Source organism: Nothobranchius furzeri, chromosome 3 (genome assembly GCF_043380555.1).
Source record: "Nothobranchius furzeri strain GRZ-AD chromosome 3, NfurGRZ-RIMD1, whole genome shotgun sequence".
NCBI lineage: Eukaryota > Metazoa > Chordata > Actinopteri > Cyprinodontiformes > Nothobranchiidae > Nothobranchius > Nothobranchius furzeri.
In genome coordinates this window covers 90,187,510-90,202,330 of record NC_091743.1, presented here as the reverse complement: position 1 = coordinate 90,202,330, position 14,821 = coordinate 90,187,510, and the positions used below count along the sequence as shown (strand labels likewise).

The 14,821-nt window shown below is 44.5% G+C and overlaps 1 protein-coding gene across 1 annotated transcript; it reads right to left on the bottom strand.

Moving 5' to 3' along the window:
• Nucleotides 1-5,097: 5,097 nt before the first annotated feature.
• On the bottom strand, nucleotides 5,098-7,333 carry LOC139068959 (general transcription factor II-I repeat domain-containing protein 2-like). Its single transcript, XM_070549810.1, has 3 exons — nucleotides 6,141-7,333; nucleotides 5,627-5,713; nucleotides 5,098-5,140 (listed from the first exon to the last, which is right to left on the bottom strand). The coding sequence occupies exons 1-3, from the start codon at nucleotides 7,331-7,333 to the stop codon at nucleotides 5,098-5,100; spliced, it is 1,323 nt and encodes a 440-aa protein (XP_070405911.1).
• Nucleotides 7,334-14,821: the final 7,488 nt, after the last annotated feature.

The following is a 14,821-nucleotide window of genomic DNA, read 5'->3' as shown; positions in this document are numbered from 1 at the left end:
AAAAGATCCGTAAACAATACAAACATCTAAAAGATAAATACTATCATGGCTGTTCCAACCCAGGCTGCACTCTTGTCAGCCATCGTGTCCTTGGGCAAGACACTTCACCCTTGTTTACTGCTGGTGGTGGTCAGAAGGACTGTTGGTGCCTGTGTACAGCAGACTGATGATCACACACACACACACACACACACACACACACACACACACACACACACACACACACACACACACACACACACACACACACACTATGGCTCACCTCTGCACCTAACACTTTGTAGTTTGATGCTGCTGTTTCATATTATTGTTATTGCACCGTTTGCGGCTAACAGCTGATTTGTGCTCCTACACCGTGACTCGAAGTTCTGCACAAGAATTCTTCTAAACTGAAACAAATGTTTGTACATAAATAAAGACGTGAGTTTGTTTTTATGGGTTGCATCACCATAACAACAGATCATTAAGGCTGAACAGTTCACCTGTCAGCTCTCAATAAAAATCAACACTAAAGAAAAAAATACTTGTGCAAAGTAAAGGTACGTGCATTTTTAAAAAGACTTTTAAATACGTTACGGTACTTCAATCTTTTTCAAGAACACACGCCTTGCTCACGGCTTTGTGCGACTGTAGAGGAAAGACTCGAACAAAAGTCTGCTTGGTTTGTTGACCATCCAGGTGTTTAGACAAACGTGACTGTTGTTTTCTTGGTTTACTGCTGAAACATGAAGCTGATCGGTCCTGGGCAGACCTGTAGATATTCCATGCTCAGTTATGCATCATTTAAAAGCTCCAACAAAAATGAGATCCATGCATCAGATTAGGACAGCTTCCCTTTTTCTTTTTGTGCTCATGCACCACCGTTGAATTCTGCTATGAAGGGCAGTCATCGCCTTCCCTAAAACAGAAATAAATGATAAATAACCCACACTTGTGTAGCACCATTCTGAATCAGAGAACTCCAAAGTGCTTTACACTACAGTGAATCGTTCATCCATTCACACCTTGGTACTGATGAGCTACACCATAGCCACAGCTGTCCTAGGACACACTTAAAGAGGTGAGGCTGCCATGTACAGACTGACACGGACGCGTCACGATGGCATTGACAAACAAAATAGTTGACAATAGATGTAATAGTCGACACGCCGTTTATTCTATGAGCATTTTAATCTGGCTTGCTGCGGCACCGTCTGCCTTTCTGCTTGAGGCTCATACTGAGGATGCAAAGATTGAGGTGGAGCGCGTCCAGAGGATTGGTCAGCAGCAAGAGGGAGCAAAGCCAAGAAAGATCATGGTGAATCTGCCACGTCTGAAGGACAAACATCAGATACTCGCCTCTGTCAAAAAGCTGAAAGGGACAACCATTTACGTAAATGAAGATTTCTCCGGGGCAGTACAACAGAAAAGGAAGGAACTCTGGCCTAAACTAAAAACAGCAAGAGAAAAAGGTGAAGGAGCATGGCTGAGGTATGACAAGCTGGTCTGTGACAGCAGTGTCTGTCACCTCAGTGACTTGGAGCTTCCTGTGGAGTCTCACGCCTGCAGCTCATCTCCTCAGGAAGCCTAATCAGCACTGCTGGGATCTACCAACTCCCAAGGGAGGGGAGATTCATGTTTATGCTTGTGTTTAATTTAATGTAGATGTTTTCTGTTATGGATAGAGAGTTTGTAATCATGATTTAGTTATTTGAGTTACCTGAATTGATTAGACTGGTTAGTTTGTGTGTGTGTGAGGATGTGTGTGTGTGTTAACTGTATGTTAATTGTTCCCCTCTTGTATGTAGAGTGGTCTGATCAGCCACTATTTAAGTTGAACCTCGTGTGTCTGAAATGTTTTCTGTTTTTCTGGATAGAGTGCCTTGTGCTGTGATTAGGTTAAAGTTCCTGTTAACTTTGAAGCTGCTCCAAAATAAAATGGAGTTTTGAATCTCATGAGCAGTGCTTCTCTGGCTGGTTTGTGCAAGTCCCTGACATGGTCATAGGACCAAAAAATGGCCCTACTGAACATGCACAACATCAGGAGCACCTAATGACCCAAAGAAAGAATGATATTCGACATGCCTGTCTCATTGAGTCTAATGTAATACAGACATGAATACTTCCCTGTTTAATTTTTCTAAAAGGGGTTTAGTCCTTGCTCACCTAAATATATGCAGTCTTAGAAATAAGATCGATGAGATAACTAGAATCTGTCAAGCAGAGAACATCCATGTTTTAGCACTATCAGAAACACAGTTGGACCATTGTTTTGACGATTCTGTTGCAGCAACTGACGGCTACAACATTCACAGAAGAGATAGGGATGAACATGGTGGGGGTGTAGCCCTATACATTAAAGATAACATAGCTGTACTTCCAAGAAATGACATAATGTGTGCTGATATTGAAATATTATGGGTACAGATTTATTTATCACATTGTAAGCCTACTTTAGTTGGTTGTTGCTACCGGCCCCCCAGCTCTCATGGGTTTTATTTAGACAAAATATGTAACATGCTAGACAGTGTCCGAAGGAAAACAGACATCTTTCCTTTAGGTGACTTTAACATAGACTGGTCTTCCAAACATTGTCCTTTACACAAAAAATTGTCTTCGATTGCTAGTGTTTGTAATTTAGCTCCGACAGTTACGCAATCCACCAGGATTTCTTTTGGCAACAATGGCGGGAAAATCTCAACTTGTACTGACCTGATATTTACTAACATTCCAGAGCTTTGCTCAAAAACGGTTTCAAAGGCTGTAGGGTGCAGCGATCATAATTTAATTGCTGTGTCAAGAAACAACAAATTGTCCAAAGCAGGAGTCAGGATTGTTCTCAGGAGATCCCTCGAAAGATTTAACTCAGACTTATTTATGTCTGACATCAATAATATGCAATGGTCGGATGTTTACGAGGAACAGAATGCGAATGTTGCCTTAAAAACTTTCATGGATAAATTAATGAAATTGGTTAATAAGCATGCTCCTCTTATAAAAAGGTCCATAAAAAGTAGCAGCGTACCATGGCTGGACAGTGAGGTGAGAGCTGTGATGCTCCAAAGGGAGAAAGCCAAAGCAGCGGTGTGTTCTGATGACCGAAAAACATACTGCTCATTGAGAAACAAGGTCTCAAAACTAAATCACATTAAAAAACGTAATTACTTTAAACAGAAAATCAATAATTCCATTCATGATTGTCACCGTCTGCCCTGCTCACTATTGATTTCACTTAATACACCGCAGTTGTCCCAGTTCTGTGTTAACAGGTGGGCGTGTCGGAGAGCCACCTGTTCCTGATCTCCCTGATCAGAGGGCCAGGGGTACTTAAGGAGCGGTGTGACACAACTCCAGTGTCGGTTGACACTCGCATCTTGGGTAAACACGAGCCAGTTGTAGTTCTAGTTTGTTGTTCAGTTTAAATCTTGTCTGCCCTGATCTACAGAGTCCTGAAGGTTCCTGCTCGTCTGTTCTCAGGAATTACCCACCACCGTCTGGAGTTGTTAGTCCAACATCACATCGCTCACCGTCCCCCTGGTCTCCTCACTCTCTGCCGCCCGCCTGCCATCCTACCCGCTTCCCAGCCTACCTAACCTCCAGCCTCCGGACCTGCATCATAGTCTGCCTCGCTGCCTGTTTCCTCGTCCCGTCCCGGATCCTCACTCTCTGCTGCTTGTCTGTCCCGCCTGGTCCCAAAGACCCAGCCCTGCCTCACCAAGACCGATCATCTCCAGTATGAATAGCTCTCCAAACAATTCTAGTTCTGGTTCTCTGGTTCCAGGGTTTCGTGATTCTAACACCTGTTTGCTTTCCCGTTTTAGATCTCGGTCCCTCCTGTTCCCGTTTGGAGCAGCGCTTTCAGTTACACATCGTTAATAAATATTATTTGTTATTTGCTTACCATCGTTTCCGTCTGTGATTCTTTCATGTCCTGGGTAAAACATATTCCCAACATGACAACGATAGAAACAAATTGTGGAAAACATAGAATGTATTAACGTGTAAAAGCGCAAAATCATCTCCAAAATTTGTAGAAAGTGAGGGGCAGTTCATCACTAGGCCATATGAGATTGCAAATTACTTCAACAATGTTTTTACAAAGAAAGTACACAATTTAAGATTAGACATGGACATTACTGATAGTGACTCGTGTAAATTAGTGGATAATATAATGTGTGGTAAAAACTGTCAATTTGATTTTAAAACAGTAACCAAGGATGACGTTGAAAAGATGCTTCAGTGTCTCTCTGAAGATACTCCGCCAGGAATAGACAATCTTGTTGGAAAAAAACTCAAAGTCGCGGCAACTCAACTCTCTAAACCTATTTGCCATATTTTTAATAGGTCTGTTTTAAGTGGTGCTTTTCCTGATTTCTGGAAACGGTCACAAATTATACCTCTGCTCAAAGATGCAAAGGCAGGCTTTACTAGATCAAACAGCAGACCAATCAGGTTACTACCAGTATTAAGCTAAACCCTGGAGAAGATCATGTTTAATTAAATAATGGAATATTTCAGTAACAAATAAATTGCTAACAGAGTGTCAACATGCATACAGACAGGGCTTTTCAACTACTGCACTGGCACGCATAACCGAGGAATGGTTAACATGCCTGGATGAAAGGAAACTAGCTGGAGCAGTGTTTTTGGACTTCACTGCAGCCTTTGATGTAATCGACCACGGTCTTCTCATTGCATTGGTCTTCTCATCATTCATTCTTAAATGTTGTTGTTTTACACGTTTACCTCTCCACTTGTTGCCTGTGATGAAAGGGAGTCTGATTTGTTCTTCATGTTGCTGAAGTTTGCACTCCCCAGGGCTTTTTGACCCTAATGGGCATCCATTGGTAAGGTCTTACTCCAGCACAAAAATACTGCTCGCTTGCAACAAATTAGGTATCTACTGCCCCCTGTCATCAGGAAAAATACACACTGTAACTTTAAGGTAAAGCAAGCCCTCAAATCTGTCAGTTGCTCCCTGACGCTGAAGTGTGGACCAGCCATGCAACAGAGGCGTGAAGATGGTGGAGATAAAATGAGGGTCGTTTCCCCACACTTGCACAGAAAAGATTTAGCCACACTAAGCTCAGCTGGCTAAATCTGTTCTGTTCATTCTTGTCACTTCCACGCCATCGGAACAGATCTCTGCAGCGGGGAACATCTGCTCTCAAAAAAAAGAGCTAGTCTTTCTCCGGAACATATCAAAATGCTAACTTTCCTGACTGTGAACAAGAGCCTTGTGTAGGAAAAAGGACAGACGATTTACTCTTGTGAACACGTCATTTTTGTGTACAACGTTTTTTAGTTTGAGGTGCCTGCCTCCATATGACTGTAGCATTTGTATTAACGGGTTACAAAGTTAATTAAAGTAGTTTGATAAGCTATCATCTGGTCTTTATTATTAGATGACACATAAAGTTAAAGTTAAAGTCCCATTAGTAAGATCACACTGGTGAAATTCATCTCCACATTTGACCCATCCCTGTGGGGAGCGGTGAGCTGCAGTGGTGGCCGAGCTCAGGAACTATTTGGTGGTTTAACCCCCCAATCCAACCCCTTAATGGTGAGTTAAAGCATTTGGTAGGAAATGTTTTACTGACTGGCTTAATGAACTGACCTGTATTGGAAGGTTTACTATGTGAAGTGCCTTGAGACGACTCTTGAATTGAATGACCCGACAGGGATTTGAACCCCGATCTCCCAGTCCCAGGGCGGCCACTCAACCACTAGGTGTCTGAGAAGGTCCGAATTAACCGATCACACTTCATACTAAAACAGGGGTGTCCAAACTTTTTGCAAAGAGGGCCAGATTTGGTAAGGTGAAAATGTGTGGGGGCCGACTACTCAGCCTGACATTCTTTGAACCATGAACATTAAATACAAATGAACTTTTTTGGGATGTTTTTTATTGCAAATGGCGTACTTTTACTTTTACATTTTTTTTTCCATTAAGTTTTTACCAAAATCACAAACCACAAAAAATGAAGAAAACTATCAAGGATATCTAAGTTCATGTGAAACATTACATATTATTCACTATTATATGCTGACTGTAAACAAAATTGACCATCACAAAACAATTAATTAACCGAGATTTAAGAATTTATTCAACTCAGAGGACTTAACAAATTTCTTGCCTGCACTAATGTGAAGGGTGATACTGGGATCTTGACTGCAGTATGTAGTCCAGGTCTGGCTCAAGAGCAGTGGTTTTGATGCGTAAGACGTCACGCAGGTGAGAGTCACTCAGTCTCGTCCTCATGCGGCTCTTGTTAATGTTCATAACGGAGAATGTCTTCTCACACGTGTATGTGGAGCCAAACAAGCTCGGCATTTTCTTAGCAAATGTCCGAACTGCTTGGAACCTACCTTCATCCAGCTGGCGGTAGAAGTTGACAAGAGGGAGCTGTTGGTGCCGACTGCGATGCTCAGCGTCACACGGCAGCTCAATGAGCTCCAGCTGCAGGTGGTCTGGAGCGTCATCAGGGTCCACGGAGAAAGGAGAGGAAAAAAGCGTGATCTCCTTTTCAATAGCTGCAAAGTCTCGAAAGCGCTGCTGAAATTCCTCAACCAGAGATGAGATGTCTGCTGCATACTTTGTCATTTGCCCACTGATATTGTTCTGTGGGAAACTGGTCATGATTTCCTGCAGCGATGAGAAATGTGCGGTATTGGGCTGCGCCTGTGACAGGTGCCTTTGGAAAAGTAGCAGCTTGGTCCGAAAGGCTTTGATGTGCGAATACAGTTGGCTTACCACTGCATTTGGCCCTTGAAGGCTTGTGTTCAGCGCATTCAGATGTCGTGTTAAGTCAACTAAAAATCCCAAATCAGCCAGCCACACAGGATCATTTAATTGTGGCATGGGTTGTCCATTTTTGTCAAGAATTGTCCAGTTTCCTCCCTGAGAGAAGCAGCGCTGCAGTGCAGACCCCCGACTGAGCCATCTTACGTCATTGTGATACAAAACATCTCCGTATTCAGCCTGGATGTCGAGAAGAAACTGTTGAAACTGACGGTGGCATAGCTCTTTGGAGCGAATATAATTAATAGCCTTCATCACGGGTTTCATAACATTATCATACTTCATATATTTGCCACAGAGAACTTCTTCATGAACAATACGGTGGAGTTTAATAGCGCTGCCTCCTTCTTCGCTGACTTTGTTACACACAAGGGTTGATAATCCACTCCGCTCGCCAGCCAAGGCAGGTGCGCCGTCCGTAATAATCCCGGTGACTTTATTCCACTGTAGTTTCATATCATCTACGGCGGAACAAAGAGAAACAAATAAATATGTTCCTCTTGTTTGGCTCTTCGGACTCTGGAGGTCCAGAAGCTCTTCACTCACGTTCATGGTAAATGGCCTGTATTTGATATCAAATCAAATCAAATCAACTTTGTTTATAGAGCGCTTTCACATGGCCAGAATGGACAAACAAAGCGCTGTACATCAATAAAATGCAACACAATAGGACAGAGATATGACCATTAAAATACACTAATAAATCCATTAAAATACACTAAGAAATCCCTGTAAAATACCGTAATAAATCCTATAAAAATACAATAAGAAATCCTTTTTTTTTTTTTTTTTAACCGTGTCCTGTCTGGCTGTGAAGCAAGCAGAATTGATGTCTGAATGCTGGTGACAAGCCTTACAGATTTATTCTCAGGTGGAGCATCAAAGCGTTTGCTTTTAATGTCACGCCTGATACTTAAAACTTTATTGTTATTGTTGTTGAATGCTTTGTAATTCCGACCAGACACGGAGACAGAGGTGAAAGAGAAAGGAAAAGAAAAGGGGGGGAGAGGGGGGGGGGGGGGGGGGGGGTTCCACAAAAACAAACAATAATGAACAAGAGTCTGCTTCCAGACCTGCAGAAAAAAGACAAAAAAAAAACAAAGGGACACAAAAAAAAGGGACACAACAACAATACAACAAGATCTACCTATCACTGCGTCAACTTGATGAAAAGAAAAAATATATATGTATATAATCAACATTGCTTAACTGAAGAATCACGATAATAAATCACAACGCATTAAGTGCCCACCATAGTCTTAAGACCTGTGTTTAACGTGCTCAAGCCCATACTTTTGTGAGCACCATGTGAGCACCTGTGTGTGTACACGCGCTTGTTTATTTAAGGTTTTTCTATAGGAGCTCCCAACAGAGAGTGTGAGGGACCACAGATCCACCCCCCAAAGATGCGCAGGAGACGGGGGGAGCTCCAAGTCCCAGAGATCCAGGCGCTGCCCCAGAACGCAGGAACCCCAAGGAGACTGCAACCAGAAAGGCCCCCGCCCCCCTCGAGACGCACAGAGGATCGCCCCGGGGGGCCACAACCAGCAGCCGGCAGAGTCCCTGGAGATATCAGCGGCAAGCCCACAGGCCCGCCCACAGCCTCCCACCCCCTAGCAGGCCGAGCCCGGGACCCAGCGACCCGGAACCCAGGGGCGACCACCCCCGCCGGGGACCCAGCAGAGCCCAGGGACCCAGACCCCACCAGGCAGCCACCGGGATCTAACAGGCAGATGCCAAAATCTTAAACCCCCAGACCCGGTTGCCCCGAACACTCAGGCAGACCAAGGCACAAGCCCCCACACCAGGTGTGGCAGGGGGAGGGGGGACAGAGATCTATATCATCAAGAGAAGTTCCAGGAGAGGGGAGGACCCAAAGGCCCCACCTGACATATACAGTCATACACAAACACAGTCACACACTTCCTCCCTCATGCTCACACATGCACATACAACCCAAGACTTACAAAAATGCACGCCGGACACCCACTCATGCTCCCCATACACACCCTATTCACTCTGGTCCCGGTACTGCTGCACATTGGGTACAACTATCACCGGTAACCAGAGTTTGACCCTTTCTGCTGGGGTGCTGATGAGCAGGCTCCCCCGCCCAACGCTGAGCACAGCAACCCCCCACCCCAGACCCCAACCAGACGGCCAGATCTCCCTCCTAGCCTCCAGCCCCAGGAAGCCAAGCAACAACAGAGGTGGCTAAGACCCCTAGTCTCCCTCCGCCTGCTCCAATATAGTGTTGTGTGATCATGAGGTGTATTCCATGGCTGTGGTGAGTGGGCAGTGCGGGCCTCATCCAGCATATGCCAGCTGATGCCACCGCACCACCCCACTTACACCCTCAGCCATCAGTGTCTAAGTGCAGTTTAAAATTGGAAGTGGGCACCGGCACTCGGGAGGAGGCTGAAATATCCCCCTGCCAAATGCCGTTGAATGTGCTCACTCCCAAGGCCCTAAGTGTGTGTTTGTGTGGAATGTCGTCAGTGGAAGTGTATAAGGTGCAAATAAAATTGGGGGGCAGGTTTCCACAGGAATGCGGAAATGGGGTCCATACCCGCACTCCCTTACTTGCCCACTCCCCAAGGTCCTATGTGTATGTTTGTGTGATGATGTGAGGGAGCAGGAGGAGAGAAATATGCGGGGATGGGGAGGAATGGCTGGTTGGGCTTAGCCCTTCAGGGAGCCAGCTCCCCTACTGGCCCCAATAGGCACCTTTGTTGTCAAACTGCCACCCAGGGCATGGAGACCCCAGCCCATCCTGCCAGGGCCCAAAGTAGCAGCATTACAGAGCCTCACGGAGTCCGAGGGCACCAACCCAGCCCCACCCCAGCAGAATATCTATGCCCACCCCTGCATTTGCACAACTTCCAGAATATATAAGACATGGGACATCCAGGTAAGGTTGGGTCCTCCCCCTCCTGGACCTCCCCCTCCCCTGTGATGGAACGGCAGAGGAGCCAAGGCCTACCTGAGGCCCCCGAACCCGGGCCAGGCACTGCTGGGTGTCCCTGCCTTCCTCCCGGCAGCATACATGTCAGAACCCGACCCCCAAGGCCCCGCCCAGATCCCCACACGGGGCTGGCCACCCCCAAACCCCGAGCCCCCAGGCCCCCACCCAGACCCGCCCAGGGGCATTGCAGCCGCCAGGCAGTGACCCATGGCCGCCGCCAAGATCCCCAAGAGGCCCAACTCACAACCGCCAGCAGTCCACCCCCTGAGGCAACCCAAGCACCTCCAGAGGGGGGCAACGGCCCCCCAGTCCCAGACACCCCCAGTGAACCCACCTCCAGGGAACATCCGGATACTCCAAACTCAGACCCCACACCCCCCCCACCCACACCATCCTGCAGGACAACATCAACGGCCCCCCACCCTCGCTATGTGATGGAACCGATCAAAGGAGCCCAGAGAGATTCATCTGAAGTGGAAGCAGAGGCTATATCAAGTGTAATATGATCTAACAAAAGATTTCTATACTGGTTAATGCAGAGACTTTCTCTATTTTTCCAATTCAAGAGGATAGTTTTCTTAGCGATGCATATGGCAGTCAGAACCACGTGAACCAAAGATGTTGCAATCGGGACATCGTCCAGCTTCCCCAGTAAACAAAGAGAGGGGGAAGTTGGGATATGACATTTCAGACATTTTGACAGATCCTCACATACTCTACCCCAAAATTCCTGGACAGGTGGGCAGGACCACAGTGCATGAATGTAATTGTCAGGAATGTTGTTTTTGCAGTGTGTACAGGTGTCAGACGACACAAACCCCATCTTGAACATCCGATGACCTGTATAGTGTACTCTGTGTAGAATTTTGTACTGAATTAATTGTAAATTGGGGTGTCTGATCATTTAAAAAGTTTTTAAACAAGTTTGGGACCAGAAGTCCTGGTCAAAGCTAACTGATAGATCCACCTCCCATTTTTCAATAGGGATTGCAATTTTATCGTCTATTTTGGACAGTGTCTTATATACTTTAGACAGTAGTTTGGGGGGTTTGAGATTATAGAAGTCTAATACCCTTGGTGGTGTTTGTAATTCTATTTTATTGAGCTTAAATTGTTGTTTGACTACAGATTTAATTTGGTGATATTCTAAAAAGCTATTCTTATCCATTCCAAATTGGGAGACTATTTGATTAAATGGGATGAAGTCCAATCCTTCATATATGTGTTCCAGGTATAGGATTCCTTTATTTTTCCAGTCCGGAAGGTTCATCATTTTGTTGTTTTGCAAAATGTCAGGATTGTTCCAGATAGGTGTGTGTCCGTCTGTGATTCTTTCATGTCCTGGGTAAAACATATTCCCAACATGACAACGATAGAAACAAATTGTGGAAAACATAGAATGTATTAACGTGTAAAAGCGCAAAATCATCTCCAAAATTTGTAGAAAGTGAGGGGCAGTTCATCACTAGGCCATATGAGATTGCAAATTACTTCAACAATGTTTTTACAAAGAAAGTACACAATTTAAGATTAGACATGGACATTACTGATAGTGACTCGTGTAAATTAGTGGATAATATAATGTGTGGTAAAAACTGTCAATTTGATTTTAAAACAGTAACCAAGGATGACGTTGAAAAGATGCTTCAGTGTCTCTCTGAAGATACTCCGCCAGGAATAGACAATCTTGTTGGAAAAAAACTCAAAGTCGCGGCAACTCAACTCTCTAAACCTATTTGCCATATTTTTAATAGGTCTGTTTTAAGTGGTGCTTTTCCTGATTTCTGGAAACGGTCACAAATTATACCTCTGCTCAAAGATGCAAAGGCAGGCTTTACTAGATCAAACAGCAGACCAATCAGGTTACTACCAGTATTAAGCTAAACCCTGGAGAAGATCATGTTTAATTAAATAATGGAATATTTCAGTAACAAATAAATTGCTAACAGAGTGTCAACATGCATACAGACAGGGCTTTTCAACTACTGCACTGGCACGCATAACCGAGGAATGGTTAACATGCCTGGATGAAAGGAAACTAGCTGGAGCAGTGTTTTTGGACTTCACTGCAGCCTTTGATGTAATCGACCACGGTCTTCTCATTGCATTGGTCTTCTCATCATTCATTCTTAAATGTTGTTGTTTTACACGTTTACCTCTCCACTTGTTGCCTGTGATGAAAGGGAGTCTGATTTGTTCTTCATGTTGCTGAAGTTTGCACTCCCCAGGGCTTTTTGACCCTAATGGGCATCCATTGGTAAGGTCTTACTCCAGCACAAAAATACTGCTCGCTTGCAACAAATTAGGTATCTACTGCCCCCTGTCATCAGGAAAAATACACACTGTAACTTTAAGGTAAAGCAAGCCCTCAAATCTGTCAGTTGCTCCCTGACGCTGAAGTGTGGACCAGCCATGCAACAGAGGCGTGAAGATGGTGGAGATAAAATGAGGGTCGTTTCCCCACACTTGCACAGAAAAGATTTAGCCACACTAAGCTCAGCTGGCTAAATCTGTTCTGTTCATTCTTGTCACTTCCACGCCATCGGAACAGATCTCTGCAGCGGGGAACATCTGCTCTCAAAAAAAAGAGCTAGTCTTTCTCCGGAACATATCAAAATGCTAACTTTCCTGACTGTGAACAAGAGCCTTGTGTAGGAAAAAGGACAGACGATTTACTCTTGTGAACACGTCATTTTTGTGTACAACGTTTTTTAGTTTGAGGTGCCTGCCTCCATATGACTGTAGCATTTGTATTAACGGGTTACAAAGTTAATTAAAGTAGTTTGATAAGCTATCATCTGGTCTTTATTATTAGATGACACATAAAGTTAAAGTTAAAGTCCCATTAGTAAGATCACACTGGTGAAATTCATCTCCACATTTGACCCATCCCTGTGGGGAGCGGTGAGCTGCAGTGGTGGCCGAGCTCAGGAACTATTTGGTGGTTTAACCCCCCAATCCAACCCCTTAACGGTGAGTTAAAGCATTTGGTAGGAAATGTTTTACTGACTGGCTTAATGAACTGACCTGTATTGGAAGGTTTACTATGTGAAGTGCCTTGAGACGACTCTTGAATTGAATGACCCGACAGGGATTTGAACCCCGATCTCCCAGTCCCAGGGCGGCCACTCAACCACTAGGTGTCTGAGAAGGTCCGAATTAACCGATCACACTTCATACTAAAACAGGGGTGTCCAAACTTTTTGCAAAGAGGGCCAGATTTGGTAAGGTGAAAATGTGTGGGGGCCGACTACTCAGCCTGACATTCTTTGAACCATGAACATTAAATACAAATGAACTTTTTTGGGATGTTTTTTATTGCAAATGGCGTACTTTTACTTTTACATTTTTTTTTCCATTAAGTTTTTACCAAAATCACAAACCACAAAAAATGAAGAAAACTATCAAGGATATCTAAGTTCATGTGAAACATTACATATTATTCACTATTATATGCTGACTGTAAACAAAATTGACCATCACAAAACAATTAATTAACCGAGATTTAAGAATTTATTCAACTCAGAGGACTTAACAAATTTCTTGCCTGCACTAATGTGAAGGGTGATACTGGGATCTTGACTGCAGTATGTAGTCCAGGTCTGGCTCAAGAGCAGTGGTTTTGATGCGTAAGACGTCACGCAGGTGAGAGTCACTCAGTCTCGTCCTCATGCGGCTCTTGTTAATGTTCATAACGGAGAATGTCTTCTCACACGTGTATGTGGAGCCAAACAAGCTCGGCATTTTCTTAGCAAATGTCCGAACTGCTTGGAACCTACCTTCATCCAGCTGGCGGTAGAAGTTGACAAGAGGGAGCTGTTGGTGCCGACTGCGATGCTCAGCGTCACACGGCAGCTCAATGAGCTCCAGCTGCAGGTGGTCTGGAGCGTCATCAGGGTCCACGGAGAAAGGAGAGGAAAAAAGCGTGATCTCCTTTTCAATAGCTGCAAAGTCTCGAAAGCGCTGCTGAAATTCCTCAACCAGAGATGAGATGTCTGCTGCATACTTTGTCATTTGCCCACTGATATTGTTCTGTGGGAAACTGGTCATGATTTCCTGCAGCGATGAGAAATGTGCGGTATTGGGCTGCGCCTGTGACAGGTGCCTTTGGAAAAGTAGCAGCTTGGTCCGAAAGGCTTTGATGTGCGAATACAGTTGGCTTACCACTGCATTTGGCCCTTGAAGGCTTGTGTTCAGCGCATTCAGATGTCGTGTTAAGTCAACTAAAAATCCCAAATCAGCCAGCCACACAGGATCATTTAATTGTGGCATGGGTTGTCCATTTTTGTCAAGAATTGTCCAGTTTCCTCCCTGAGAGAAGCAGCGCTGCAGTGCAGACCCCCGACTGAGCCATCTTACGTCATTGTGATACAAAACATCTCCGTATTCAGCCTGGATGTCGAGAAGAAACTGTTGAAACTGACGGTGGCATAGCTCTTTGGAGTGAATATAATTAATAGCCTTCATCACGGGTTTCATAACATTATCATACTTCATATATTTGCCACAGAGAACTTCTTCATGAACAATACGGTGGAGTTTAATAGCGCTGCCTCCTTCTTCGCTGACTTTGTTACACACAAGGGTTGATAATCCACTCCGCTCGCCAGCCAAGGCAGGTGCGCCGTCCGTAATAATCCCGGTGACTTTATTCCACTGTAGTTTCATATCATCTACGGCGGAACAAAGAGAAACAAATAAATATGTTCCTCTTGTTTGGCTCTTCGGACTCTGGAGGTCCAGAAGCTCTTCACTCACGTTCATGGTAAATGGCCTGTATTTGATATCAAATCAAATCAAATCAACTTTGTTTATAGAGCGCTTTCACATGGCCAGAATGGACAAACAAAGCGCTGTACATCAATAAAATGCAACACAATAGGACAGAGATATGACCATTAAAATACACTAATAAATCCATTAAAATACACTAAGAAATCCCTGTAAAATACCGTAATAAATCCTATAAAAATACAATAAGAAATCCTTTTTTTTTTTTTTTTTAACCGTGTCCTGTCTGGCTGTGAAGCAAGCAGAATTGATGTCTGAATGCTGGTGACAAGCCTTACAGATTT

Bases quoted from the DNA above. Each gene is read 5' to 3' on its own strand.
- LOC139068959 (XM_070549810.1), bottom strand. From the start codon at position 7,333: ATGAACGTGAGTGAAGAGCTTCTGGACCTCCAGAGTCCGAAGAGCCAA. The intron at 5,714-6,140 runs GTATCACCCTTC...GGACCTTCTCAG, and splicing joins ATACTGCAGTCAAGATCCCA to ACACCTAGTGGTTGAGTGGC. The intron at 5,141-5,626 runs GCACTTCACATA...TTTTGAGAGCAG, and splicing joins AATTCAAGAGTCGTCTCAAG to ATGTTCCCCGCTGCAGAGAT.